The sequence below is a fragment of the Cibotium barometz genome, chromosome 3 (genome assembly GCF_041138505.1).
Source record: "Cibotium barometz isolate CiBa-2024 chromosome 3, ASM4113850v1, whole genome shotgun sequence".
Lineage (NCBI taxonomy): Eukaryota > Viridiplantae > Streptophyta > Polypodiopsida > Cyatheales > Cibotiaceae > Cibotium > Cibotium barometz.
The window spans coordinates 20,484,850-20,499,350 of record NC_141048.1 but is presented as its reverse complement, the minus strand read 5'-3'; the positions used below and the strand labels follow the sequence as shown (position 1 = coordinate 20,499,350).

Sequence of the window (14,501 nt, the reverse complement as noted above, 5' to 3'; positions counted from 1 at the left end):
CACACTCTCGCCCCCCCTGCATGCACTCTTTCAAAACACAAACATTCTCTATCTCTAGTCTTCTCTCTCTCTCTCTCTCTCTCTCTCTCTCTCTCTCTCTCTCTCTCTCTCTCACACACACACACACACACACACACACACCCACATACACATGCACATGACTAGTCCTGAAGAAGTGCACATGTGTATAATTGAAGGCCAATCCATAATCTTCGATACAGGTCCTCAAAAGAGGGGTATGCATGGTTACACCCTTGCAACCCTATGCCACGTAACTATTAGTAAAAGTGCTTAGCTTGAAGCTTTGTAATCCTCTATCTAAGTGATACAAAATATAGGTGGTCACACCCAATACATAGATGTCAGGCACATCACACTATAATTTCACAGTTTTGAGGTATTTTATAGATATTTTGCTCTTGCTTTAATTTCGTTGGTTCTTGCTTGTACATAAACTCTAAGGGCTGTGTATACTTGAGTTTTATTTGCACACCCCTATTTCTTGTGAAGATGCAATCATAACGAGGTATATACTCACTTCATGCTTGCTATTTCTAAAAACTCAAGACCAAGCAATTCAAATGTATTTAGATTTTTTATGTATACATGCATAGGCACTAGTATCTATTCTAAATGATGTAGCTAAAATCAAGATCTTGATATAAGAGTTGGCAAAGGCCAAGAAATAGAGCTACAGGACGAGGTGTTTGCGATTAGCAGAGGCATTTCCAAAGTTAGAGGGTGAGACACCTAGATAGAGGACTCCAAAGCATCAAGCCAACCATTTCTACTAATAGTTACACGGTACGAGGTTGTAAGGGTGTAAACCTGGGACCACATTTAGGGTTGCTTGCAATAGCCAACAATAAGTGGCTAGTTCTTTCAATAGCTACATGATGAGATATTACAATTGGCAGAGACATGCCATACTTAAAGGGCAAGACACCTAGATAGAGGATTGCAAAGCATCAAGCCATGCATTTCTACTAATGTTTACATTGTATGGGGTTGTAAGGGTGTAAGCCTTGGACCACATTTAGGGTATTTGATAGCAATAACAAGTGGCATGGAACCAAGGGGATGTCTCCCTTATCAATGATCATCCATAATCGCACAAAGAAAGTGACATGGTTGAAGAAATTGGGACTTTACATGTGATAGCATAATAGAAAAGATTAGAAGTCACTTTTGTAAATTTTTGGTCTTTCTTAGTAAGCTGCATTAGTGCTTGATATCCCAAGAGAATGTTTTATAGTAATAGTAGTAGTGAGCCAACTCTAGGAAATTTTATTAACTTCTTTGCTCTCAATCTTATCGAGGTCTCACCTTCACAAACTTTGGCCCCGTTAACATAAAGCAACTCTTTTGTCGTTTTAAAAAAGTGCAAATGAAGAATTACGAACGGTGGTATTTGTTCATCTTTGGGAAGTGAATGCTAACACATTGAGTGGTGGCTCTTCATGATCAATCAGCAATATTATTCCCATTCTTGCAAGGTTTGGGAAAGATTACGTTTTTTGTAACCTAAAATTGGTTCAAATTTTGGAAACTCCTTCCCAAAATGGCGGAAGGAGGATTAAAAAAAACTCTCAAATTTTGTAAATAGTAGTTATGTTCTAATGAAAGTATGGGGAAAAAAAATGCTTGCTCCAAACCTCTTCATTCTATGTCATGTACGGTCCAATAAAAAAAGTTCCCCAAAAAATACCACATCCATAGGAGTAGAGCTGAGTGCCGACTCAAACCCCCTCCCCTGCCCTCCCCCCATCATAATGTGTGTCATTGAGGTGCAAATCTTTCTCATGTTTAAAAAAAAAAAACTTGTGGTATGCCTTGAAGGAAGGTGAAGGAAGTGTGGGAATGCCTTGAAGGAAGGTAGGAATGGTTGAATAGATTCTTCTATTATTTGGATGGCCCCAAAGGCCATGGTGTGAGATAGAAAAGAGTTTGTATTTACCATGACATTGTTGTGGGTTTTGAGGAATATAGAGAGGAGCTACTACTGCTTTGGGCCTGCCCAAGGGTACCACGGGGAATGAGAATAAACTTCTCGAATCTCCACCATTATATTGAATATTCGAAGGGAGGAATAAACTATGGTTTATTGCACATCTGGTGGGGATTAAAATATTTGATGCGCCAAGCGTGTCAGGAGGGAAGCACGCGGTCTGGGCAACGCCGAACGTCTGGCGAGGGAGGAGGACGGGGGGCGTGCCAAGGGTGTGCAGTGTGAAACAAGGGGAAGCTCAGTGATGGCCTACTCATTACTCCCCATCACGCCAAAGGGGGGTGTAGACTCTGCGTGTGTGCGTGTGTGCGTGAGAGAAGAGAGAGGAGAGAGGAGAGAGGAGAGAGAATCTGGTTCCAAGTTCCAAAAAACGCCTCACGCACAATTCAAAGATGGCGCGGATTCCCAGAAGCGGCGCGATTTTCATTTTTTTAATATTTATTTTGGGGGGCAATTTCCCACAGCCTTCAACCGCCCCATATGCCTGCCTGACTGCGTTGTTGGCCACTCAAAGCCCGGGAGAGGACGGCAGCCAGTAGGCGTGGGGCGGCCGCCCGGCCCTCGCTGCCGGCCGGCCATCAGTGTGGGGGCCCTGCTGACCACTCCTTGTGGATGAAATCATGCTCCCCTTCGTCACTCACAAGCAAGTATGTAGATTTCCTCTACCAAGTGTGCAGTTTTCCTACAGCCGTTTGTGTCCAGCCAGCAGTAACGGTAGTCTCAAAATCTTGACCGTCCCTCCCATCACTTCCGGACTTGATGGCCTAACACCTACTTTGTTCTCTTTAGTATACTCATTACTCTCGTGTACAAATTACATAGTACTCACACTTGAAGCCCGTTCACATGCATATCTCCAAGTCCACAGTTTTCCACTTCCTCAAATGTGAACCCTCCCCCAATAAGGCCGTTCTCATACCTCATCAAAATTAGCCATACCCTACATAGTACTGAGATTTGGAGTGCATTCACGCATCTCCACATTTCGCATTTATTTATATTCATAGAGTACCTACCGCCGTGCTCCTACCTCATCGAAAATGGCCAATTTTTGTGGATCGACATAGTTCAGATGCAATGAGAGCTCCTAATTGAAAAAATGTCAAAATTTCTACGAGTCTTTCCCATAATTTTGTAGCCAATTGAGTCCGTTTAGCAACCTATGATCTCCTCCATCTAGTTTCCATTCAAGGTGATTGCCCAAGCATGCCACCACCATGATGACCATCATCTTTAAAACATGATTCACCAATTTGGTGAGCTTTGCACAAACCTAAAAAGTTATTTAAGCCTCTCTCTCTCTCTCTCTCTCTCTCTCTCTCTCTCTCTCTCTCTCTCTCTCTCTCTCTCTCTCTCTCTCTCTCTCTCTCTCTCTGCATGTGCATGTGCATGTCTATATATAGTTGGATATCAGTATTGTGATGTCCAATCACCGGCTAGGTCAAGTATGTACAGCCCCCCTTGCGAACACCCGGCATCCCCATGTCAACATAGAATAGTAGCCTGCGAGGCTATATGGTATAGATACAACTTAGATAGATTTAGCACACTACTTGTGGATTGTTACCTCCATGACATCCCACATATAAGGTTTGTAGAGTTTGCTCTACCGAAGGTTATAGGGCGCAAACAAGCAACTATATTGTTTTGCATGGGTTCAAAAGTTTGTTGCAAGCAAGATTGTAATTACTAGAATTATTGGCCAATCGACATGGAACAGTCATGTTGACCCAACTTGCACCTACCACACGATGACACTGAGGGTCGTGTGGAATGTGGCTCTCACACACGATATTCATACTCCAATCCATCATTCACTAGTTATCTTTCTTTATACATGCTATTAAAATAGTCACACTCCAATCCATCATTTATAAGTTATCTTTCTTACTACTATTGGTTACACCTAATGTTCTATTAGGATACAACTTCCAACCTCAATAGTTTCATATCAACCACACAAAAAGGTCCCTCCATGTGGGGCTCAGCCACCTATATAATGTAGTTATCCATTTATGTTATTATCCAATTTGAGATAATAACATAGATGGAAAACCATATGATATAATTATCCATCTATGTTATTATCCAATTTGAGATTAAAAGCTACCTACATAGATGGATAACTATATAATATAGTTATCCATCTATGTTATTATCCAATTTGAGATGAAGTTTTGTGAGGTGAAGCATCCTACTTGTTGTGTGTAACATGCATACAATCTACCAACAAAGCTCCCTCCATGTCGAGCTTAGCCACCTATGTAATATAGTTATCCATATATGCTATTTTCCAATTTGAGATTAAGTTTTGTGATGTGAAGGCTCCTACTTGTTGTGTGTTACCTCTAAAGGACTTGCCAACGAAGCTCCCTCCATGTGGAGCTTAGCCATCTATTTTATATAATATAGTTCTCCACCTATGTTATGTATAATATAGTTCTCCATCTATGTTATTGTCCAATTTCAGTTTTAGTTTTGTGCCGTGAAGGATCCTACTTATTGTGTTAGTGTTACTACTTGCATTCAGCCCCTACATGTTGTACTTTCTTACATGAGTTTTAGTTTTGTGATGTGAAGGATCCTACTTGTTGTGAATGTTGCCTACATACAATCCTACTTGTTGTGTGAGTGTTGCTACTTGCATACATCCCTTCTTGCATGTTGTACCCCCTCTTACATGGGATAAGAACTTTGGTATTTATCTTTTCTACTAGTTTGCTTGCAGAACATCAAGAGAAGTGGTTTCTTCTTAAAGGCATCGCCTACCACGTGGAAAGCTTAATGGCACTAATTGCCAAGGTCAAGCTAAGTTTAAGTTGAAGGCTATCCTATCATAATATTAGTGTTAGGATACTCTCATTTTCATTCATGTCTATCCTCCACAACACGGGGTGCATAAGTAAATCTAGCACCACTTACTACAAACCTTGTCTTGGTCTAGAAATGAAGGAATGCAAATATTATCTACACCATCATTATTAGAGGAAAAGTAAGCATATTGTGACCATGGTTCAACATGTCTCCATAGCTATAGCAGAATCTTAAGCCATCATTGCAAAGTTGATAGGAGACCATGAATCCATCACGAATTTAGAATCTTCAAAATCAACTTCAATTGGAGAAGTTGTGAATGAAGGGGAAGCAATGGAGGCATTCCTTACTCAAATCAAAGGCCTTCAAATCCAAAATGGACATAATCAATATGAGTGTGTATACTAGTCAAATATGGTAATTTGTCGTGTTTGGACTTTAGTATTGAGCCAACTCTTCTTGCTTTTAAGGAGTTCAACTCTCTGTTAGATGTAAGTGTAGAGGTGAACCAGACTTTCTTTACTAATGCCACAAGTAGAATAATGGTAATACTGATTCTAACTCTTTATAAAAGAATAAAATTTTAAATGCTTTTATAATCTTCCCAAAAGCCAAAGACTTTTCCTTAAGAAAACTCACCCAAATCTTCATACTGTACTCATCTATCAATGTGAAAAAATATGAAGAAGCTCCAAGTGCTTTCCACAAAGATCGTGTAAAGGGTTCCTTAACCATCATGCAAGTTTCACATACAAGTGCTTTCCACAAAGATCGTGTAAAGGGTTCCTTAACCATCATGCAAGTTTCACATACATCCAAACTGATAGAAATTGGTCAACTAGCTTCCTTTTTGCATCTATGAAAGAGTCTACATATCGAGATACCCATATCTCTCATGCCAAAGTTTGCTTCTATTTGAATTGGCCTAGACTACAAATGCTGAAAGCTAATACAAGTTGTTCCTCTAAATGCCCTTTGCAATGACTACATTCACACGAATGAGTGCTCCTCCAGATGCCCCTTGCAATGACCTTATCATCTCCATTCCACGAGAATGATTGCACCATTCTTATCAAAGTGAGCCCACAAGTCATAGTATGTGATGGTGGGTCAAGAAAGAATAAAAGAACATTTGAAAGACTTTTTGTACAACCTTCTTGAGACATAAGTGAAATAGTACTTGAACCTTTGATTAGGCTTTTGCATCATTTCCCATTGGTCATGATGTCGTCTCCCACATACTTTAGGGAGGAATACCAATCCTTGCATCGTTGCGCCCAATTCCACCATGATGTCCTCTACCAAAGGCTTTAGAGAGGAATACTAATCCTTGTAACTGGCCATGTGCCTAGAAGCCCCACTCGGTGAACAAGCGAATGAGTTGTCTCATTATTGATGGTAGCAAATAGCTCTATTTCTAGAGCATGAGTGGAATTTTCCTTGGTTTTAAGAGTGCCATTGCTGGCACCTGTTGTGTGCCTTTTCCCGCATTCTTTGGCTATGTGCCCTTTCTTGTTATAGTAAAAGAATCTAATCTTTTAAAGAGTTAGAATCTTCACACTTGTTCTTTGTGTTAGCTATGTTCGTTTCTCGTCATCTTAAAGTAATGAGATGAACTCCTCAAATGTGAGAAGAGTAGGCATGATATACCAACATTTAAAGGTGTAATAAAACTACCATATGTAGGCAACAATACCCTTAGGCAATGATGGGCGAGATCTAGGGAGAGTAAACTCATGCTAATTGCAATTAAGATGATTCCAAGACATAGCATTATAAGAGTTCATCTTTGTCTTAAGGTAAGTACGGTGCACAAGGGAAAACTTAGCTTGCCAAACACATACAAAGGGTTTTAAATACTGCTGACATTTTGAAAATTCTAGGCAACACATACAAAGGGTTTCAAATATCACCTACATTTTGAACATTCTAAGCAACACATATAAAGGGTTTCAAATATTGCCTACATTTTGAACATTCTAGGCAAGATATAAATTTGTGTATAGGTGTATAAGATCATCAATTATGATAATATTGAGTGAGCCACTAAGCTATATCTACTATTGCCTACATTTGAACATTCTAGGCAAGATAGAAATTTGTGTACAGGTGTATAATTGTAAAGATCATCAATTATGAGAATATTGAGTGAGCCACTGAGCTATATATACTTTTGCAATTTTGTTAAAGTTGAATAATAAACTTTTGGTGAAGTTGAACTTGCTAACATGCATAAACAATTTGAATTCTTTTAAATATTATAAATGTTACAATTACTAATGAGGTATGGTTTGACTAGTTTAAGGAAGTCTTGATGCGGTCTTCACATGCAAGTTTACACATGGTGCCACATAACCTAAAGCATTGGGTTGAGCAAGCTGTGATGGTCCAATTATGACAGCTCTTCACAAATTGGATGGCAATGTTGGAAATTGGGGGCCACTTCTCGAGAGGTCACCCATCCCAGTAGTGGTCATGCCACGACGTACTTAACCTCCACCACTCTATTCCCTTCCAAGCCACAAAAATTGGTGGAGGGATGATAATGGCCCTAGTCTTCTATTATTTATGTATGATCTCATTAACCCTAGCACTATGCATGTGGTATGTATGATCTCATTAACCCTGGCACTATGCATGTGGTATGTAGATAGGCCATGACCTTTTAACACCCTCCCTCGATGGTGGCTAGGAGGCAGGGTACCCAAAGGCTCTAATGACACTTGGCTTAGAGGTCTGCCTCCGCATAGAGATGTCACATGGCTATTCCAGCATATGCCCACTTGCTAGTGATTACTCCGGGCATACCAGCATGATGTAGCCTTCTTAGTCGTACACGCATTCGGCCTTCATTCAACTCCACCCCCCAGAGGAATCGACAAGTCGACCAGCTCCGCTCTAATAACATCCCAACTTGCCCTCCCTAGCTCTGATACCATGTTGGAAATTAGGGGCCACTTGTGCCGAGAGGTCACCATCCCAGTAGTGTTCACGCCACTACATGCTTAACCTCCACCACTACATGCTTAACCTCCACCACTCTATTCCCTTCCAAGCCATGAAAATTGGTGGAGGAGGGATGATAATGCCCCCTAGTCTTGTATTATTTATGTACAATCTCATTATCCCTAGCACTATACACGTGGTATGTAGACGACCAAGCCATGACTTTCCAGCGTGCAAGGCACTACACCTAAGCAAGCCACGTGTACTATTCTTACAAAAGGAAGTTAAGAAGAAACTCCAACATAAATTTGCTAAATAGGAGAAACACTTGTTGACATCACTTGTGAATATGAACTATGATGGAGGTTTGATGTTGTAATATAGATATATATGCCACCTAAATTTTATGAAGTTTGTCTTATCGAGGGAATTTAGAAATGAAGAGACAATGAAATTATTGTAACATTGCACCTAAAAAGACAATAAAGAGAACATCCTTTCTAGTAATGGCTTTGATTGGTGTAGCAATGCATACATGACACTCTTCAATATTCATGGGTGAATAATGACGTGAAGGTGCTCTTAATTTTGTAAAGTAACCCTTTGGAAGTTTCTACATGCTTTTCTAAAAGACATTTTTAATTTTTAATAAGTTTTTATGATATATAAATTGAGTGCTAATTGAAGCACAATTTTTACATCACATGCATGCACATCATTACTTTAAATTGGATTGTGGGTCGTGAGCTGGAGCTCCAATATGAACTATCTACTATCATAAGCTACAAAGGACCTCGAATTCATGAACCTTAATAGAAAAGGATTAACAAAACCAACCTATAGAGGTTTCAAAATACACAACATGAACGATCCACAAGAAACAAATTGGAAATGATTTAATCAAGAAGGAAAATATTGGTGCTACATGTTTTACTAGTTCGATATATTTTTTTTTCTCACATTGAATCTATGTTACTAAAAAAACACACATCTACCCATTTTAATCCCTAATGCTAGACATGTCTATGTCAGTACATAATAAAATTGATGCTAGACCTGTCTATGTTAGTACATAATATAATTGATGAGCAAGCACGTGGGAGGCATTTTCACCCTAATTCTAGACATGTCTATGTTAGTACATAATATAATTGATGAGCAAGTAGGTGGGAGGCAATCAACTCGTGTGCCATAACAACACAATTATCTTTTTCTTTCATGGCTTATAGATTATGCTAACCATTTACCGATTTGCAACATATTAAGGAAATGATCATTGCAATACAATTTTCAATGGTGATAGAAGGAGGATGCCTCAAATAACACCCTTAAAATAAAAGTTATTGTTCATATGGTTAAAATCTTTAAAAATGCCACCATGTTGAACGTTTGAAGTCTATACATTCGTTACGTGGTTAAAGGAACTTGGCATAAGAGGGCAAGCATACGAGCCAATATTCAATGGCTTCGGAGTGCTTCGGAGTAACTATTGGGTGCAACACATAGTGCTTCGGCATGTGGTATAAGAAGATGGTAGGGTCTTGACCCATGTCTCTTGCTTTGTGTATGTTCCATTTGAGAATCCTTCTTTAGCTACCTAGACATATTACGTAAATAGGAGGAGAAAGAAGGGAGTTTTTTTGTTGGGAAAAGAGAGCGGGGGTGTGTGTGTATGTGTTGTAGTCACAACTAATCAACAAAGAATCTTTACAAAATATCCATGGGGGCGTGGATGATTCCAATAAGCACTTTCATGGTTTAACTACTTGTTGAGAGATTTGAGGAAGTTCTTGCTTTTCACTCCTCATGCATTCCTTCAAAAGCTAGGTTGTAGGCCCTTCCTTGTAGCAAGAATCCCATATCACACATGACTTCAATTTGAATATTTAACGCCATAAACACTCTAAATAAAGCTAAGCAAAAAAACGACTCCTGGTACTATCATTGCCCGGGCGGTAGTGTGAAAGCAATATTTGCCAACGTGGAGGAGGTTACCACGTCAGCGTACCAAATCATGGCCCTGTTTTGGCTTTGCAGTGTGCAGGCTCTTTTTTCTTTTGTATAATTTGGGCTGCGCCTTCATCTCCGTCCTTTCGTCTCGCCTATATTTACCCATTTCGTGCGGAGTGTGATCTCTCTGGTAGTTGACAGTGCAGTTTGTGGCTTGTGTTAGGGATAGAGAGCCTACCAGGAGGGCAAGCGATGGCGAGAGACCCAGTTAAGAGTAGTATCGCATGCAAGAAACGGGAGCACAGCGAGTATTGGGCGGCCATTTCGTGACTTGGGTTCTTCGCATTTTCCACCCAACAGCCTTCTTTTGCACTTGGGTCCTTCCACCGTGTCGTCGCAGGGCCAAGGACAGGTGCCCTTTTACCAAAGAAGGCCGTCCCCTCTGTCCCTGTGTTTTCTACTGCTTCAGCATATTAGGGTACTTGGGGTTTCTGTGAAGTTTTTTTTTCAAAAAAAACCTGGTTGCCTCATCTTTGATGCAAAGGGTGAAGTACGAGAATGTGGGCTGCCTTCAGAATGTGTGTATGATGCCGCCCCCCCGCACCGGACAAGACTGCAGTACAATGTTGCCTAGACAAAGGCTGTCGTACAGTGTTCTCTTCAAAGAAGAGAAGGGCCTCTGCTTGCAGCTCTTCATATTCGGAGATTGCCCAGGTAACCCTACACACACACACACACACACACACCACACCACACCACACCTAAGCAGCCTCAGCCTGCTTCTTCTCTGCATTGCCTTTTATCCGTGCTCAAGTTGCACATATAACTTGGCTACGCATTTCTCCTTTATCATGCCTATCAAGCTTCCTTTCTGTTTCCTTTGTATTTCTGCTTAATCTTAATTTACACATAATCATGCATGCCTGTTAAGCTTTATTCCCCATCTCTTTTTACATATATTGCCTTGCCTTTCTGCTTTAGTAACACCCCAAAGACGCCTTCACTTTATGCCTGCTTCCTAGCTATTCTGCTCAAATTATGTACATAAGTAAACTCCATGTCTGTTTCCCTGCATTGCTTGAGCTTTCTGTGTAAGCGATCCTTATCCCTTTCAGTATCCCTGTTCCCTTCGCTCATGGCAACAGAGACCTCCTTGAAGATTCATGTATACCTTTCTGCGTTGCTTTTTCTCTCTACACAAAGCATATAAATATGGTTTAAAACTATACCTTCTAAGCTTCTTGTTTTCATTAAAACCTCTAGCTATATGTGGTTGTGGTAGCCCCAATTCTGTAGCTTAGCTTGTTTTGCCTTGCTTGGAAAAAAAAAATTGGACAGAAATTAAGCTGCATTGCACATAGAGTTCACAATTCTAACCATAGAGCTTAAATTGTTGAATATCTTGACCGATGGGAGGGTTTTTTCTGTCCATCAAGCCTTTATTTTTGTTTGGTGGTACATGTTTCTAAAATCATGTAGTTTTTGCAATGCAGGAGCTTCACTCCAACACAAAGACATATGACCTGTAGATCCTGTCACCCACGGCTGTCTTGTGGGTCTTGTAGGCAGATTTTGAAAGGGGTGGTAGGTTGTGGTGGTATTTTGGCAGACTAAATCGCATCATTTACTCTCCTAAAGACAGACCAGTTGGCCTGATAAGAAACCAGAAAGACCTTGTGGCTTTCCCTTTCTCCAGAAATAATGGAAGCAGAGTGGAACTTTACACCACAGAGTCAAGATGCAAGCAGAGCCCACAAGGAGTACGTGGAATTGTATGAACGAGCCAGAGAGGCCACAAGAGAAGCTCAAAGGCAAGGTGATGCTCAGCTGAAGGCTGCAATGGCAGCAGCTACAGCAGTTCCGAATAGTACCATTCGCATCTGCCCTCTTTCCTTAACTTTCAACAATACAGGGCTAGAGAGGGCATACTGGCAGAAATCAAGTACAAACTCTGACAAGAAAGATGTCATTGCTTTTGCTTTCCAGTTTTTTTTACGCGTCACTCTTATATGCCTGCTTTTCCAAACACACGGAAGTCAAAGAATATCAGCAGTCAAGGTTTGCTCCCCTTTCAACTCCTCCTTTGACCATGGCTTGTAGAGGGTCATTTCAGCAAAGGGGTTAGCTATGCCATCCTGGTAATGTGTTGATTATTATTGGCAGGAGGATGTTGCATTCCTGCATCTGTCTAATTTCTTGACAAGGCTTGCTTCATATCTATGGATTACTGCCATATGTGCTGCAATGCTGGTTGTCCACTTCAGGTATCCAAGTTGGTAAGTGGACCTTCTCAACACTAGACGTCATGTACTCTATACAGGGGACCGATGATCCAGAGTGGCTTAATGTAGGAGGTGGTTATACGTAAAGGGGCATGCCCATTGGGGGGGACCTATCATGACTGCCACCCTCCTGTAAAGCTGAGGTGGGCAATTTTGCCTGACCAAGAAGGCATGGATTTGTGTGTATGAAGTTCTGCACACAACCACTTTATGTTGTTTAAGATCAGATGAACTAACTAGCTTTTACTTAACTAGCTTTGATCCATGTGTTTTAGGTATCAAGGCAATCGTGGCACCATCCTGTTGGTGGCCTCCTCTTCTTTATGGATTGGTGAAGGGATCACAGTCCTTGCATCTTGTCCGGTAATTTGTCTTTGTCGTGTCTCAGGCTGGTTACAAAACAGTCCCCCCCTCTTGTTAGCAGGGGCAATCTTGGCCACCCCAACCAGGAAGGATGGCTGGGCAATCTTGCCTGTCCAACTCCCTGCCTGTCCTTGGGTGGGGACTGTTCTGTAATTACCCTCAATGTAATGCAGTTTGGATGTTGGAGGTTCTATAATGCAGTTGTGAATCAGTATGATGGTGTGTTCTCTTCACGGCAGAAATCAACACTTGACCTAGCACTCATACTGGCACAGTGCATTTTTATGAGTGTGCTACATCGGGTTCCTTTTTGGTATATTTTTGTTCACATTATTCCTGGCAATCTTGTTCCAATACACTCATGGCTTGGTTGTGATATGTTTGCTCAAGGATTTCTTCTGTTTTGCAGTCTACATTTGAAGACAAGGCTGTTGGGTTTTGGACTCCAGATTTTTGGGACCCTTGCGATGGAGGTCAGAGTTGATAAGGCTGTACCAGCTATATTGTATTTCAGCATGGGTCACTCCTTGGGGGTTGCTTTAGCTTACATTCTAGATCAGCAATCTCGAGTTTGTTTTCTCAGATCATTTCCGCAAAACAAGATGTCTGGAGGTTAGTATTGATGTCTGATAGTTTTATATTATATAAAGTTGAATAGGTAAATTTATATATGTGTGCCTGAACATTGTATTGATGCTCTGATAGTTTTATAATTAAATAAAGTTGAAAAAGTAAATTTATATCTATACATGTATGTGTGCATGAACACACACACACACACACACACACACACACACACACAGGCACGCACGCACGCATGCACCCAGAGAGAGATTTACATATAGATCTATGCATTTGGAGGAGCAAATAACGTAGTCAGCTGCGGAGGAAGCTTGACATTTCATAAACATGAGCAGACTTTTTTTTTAATGGGACCAAGTGCACTGCCAAAGACACTTCAACATTTCTAATATTGGCATGTTTGCTTTGTTCCACAGATTCTCAGCTTTGTCACCAACAAATTCCAAGGCGTGCTCTTGGTGGCTTTGCTGGAGGATTTGCAGGGGTTTCAAGCTTGAAATGCACTTACTCTCCCTCTCTTTGGACAGTTTCTTCTAGCCACAATGGCTCCTCTGGAGAAGATTATATCTCAGAGGTTTCATGCAGCAGTTCGTCTACAGTTGAAAATAGCATAAATGATGTCTCTTCAAAGCACCAATATTTCTCCTGTTGGTGTCCTTCAAACAAAGATAAAGGTCAATCCAGCGACAATGTCTGTTCGGGATCTGGTCTAGAATGCAACGTTTATTGGCATTTCAGACCTGGAGCAAGAGGTGGTTTTGATGGTTGATGGGCAGGCTTGTGGCGTTAACCTTATAGCTCTTCAACAGTGCATTTTGATCCCTTCAAGCGTTGAGTTATGAAATCTGCTTTTTCCCATGCGCAGATGTGGGTTACTGTGATAAGAAGCGGTAGTTTAAGACACGCACGGATGCTGCAGACCTTTCTGTCTGCTGATGCGATATTTATATAGAACAACATTTTTGGATGCCCCTGTTGCATCAAACTATATTCAGGAGGTTGTAAGCAGTCATCCCTTTTCGTTCTTAGTAGGTGGAAGAAGCAAGTAAGGAGTCTACTCCACCTTGATTACACTGGGATTTACACTACTAACTGCAAGGGGTAGAGTTCCTTTGCCACAAACAGGAGTTTTTTTTTTTTTTGGGTAAGAGTGACTTGTATCGTTTATGTGAATTGATGTTTGTCTTACACGTGCCTATATGTTACTAAATAATTGTTCTCATATGTTTCACGAGTTTATTGCCAAGAGGCACAGCACACCATGAAGGTTTTTTGACAATGCTTTTAAATTTAACCTGATGAATCCTGTCTTTTCACCAGCACACACATGCACGCAAGCTTGATAGTGTAGGCAATTATCATCACCACTATCGTCATGCGCTACATCATTGCCATGATCTGTTGATTCTGACTTGCATTGTTCTTATTTCTCAAATTGTGTATGTGCACACATTTCTCTCTCTCTCTCTCTCTCTCTCGCTCTCTCTCTCTCTCCTTAGCTTTCAGACTTCGCCCTTCACCATTGAAAACATCCAAGGTCCAAGGTCTCAGTAGTC

At 40.8% G+C, this 14,501-nt stretch overlaps 1 protein-coding gene across 1 annotated transcript; it reads left to right on the top strand.

Annotated features, from left to right (window-relative positions):
• Nucleotides 1-9,827: 9,827 nt before the first annotated feature.
• Nucleotides 9,828-14,169, top strand: LOC147639823 (uncharacterized). Its single transcript, XM_086774442.1, has 7 exons — nt 9,828-10,432; nt 11,212-11,776; nt 11,882-11,994; nt 12,276-12,363; nt 12,603-12,676; nt 12,773-12,975; nt 13,362-14,169. The coding sequence occupies exons 2-7, from the start codon at nt 11,420-11,422 to the stop codon at nt 13,712-13,714; spliced, it is 1,188 nt and encodes a 395-aa protein (XP_086630568.1). The 5' UTR covers nt 9,828-10,432; nt 11,212-11,419; the 3' UTR covers nt 13,715-14,169.
• Nucleotides 14,170-14,501: the final 332 nt, after the last annotated feature.

Excerpts from the sequence above, each read along its gene's own strand:
- LOC147639823 (XM_086774442.1), top strand. The coding sequence starts at position 11,420 with ATGGAAGCAGAGTGGAACTTTACACCACAGAGTCAAGATGCAAGCAGA. Across the intron at positions 11,995-12,275 it reads CACTTCAGGTATCCAAGTTG|GTATCAAGGCAATCGTGGCA; the intron begins GTAAGTGGACCT and ends CATGTGTTTTAG. Across the intron at positions 12,976-13,361 it reads GCAAAACAAGATGTCTGGAG|ATTCTCAGCTTTGTCACCAA; the intron begins GTTAGTATTGAT and ends TTTGTTCCACAG.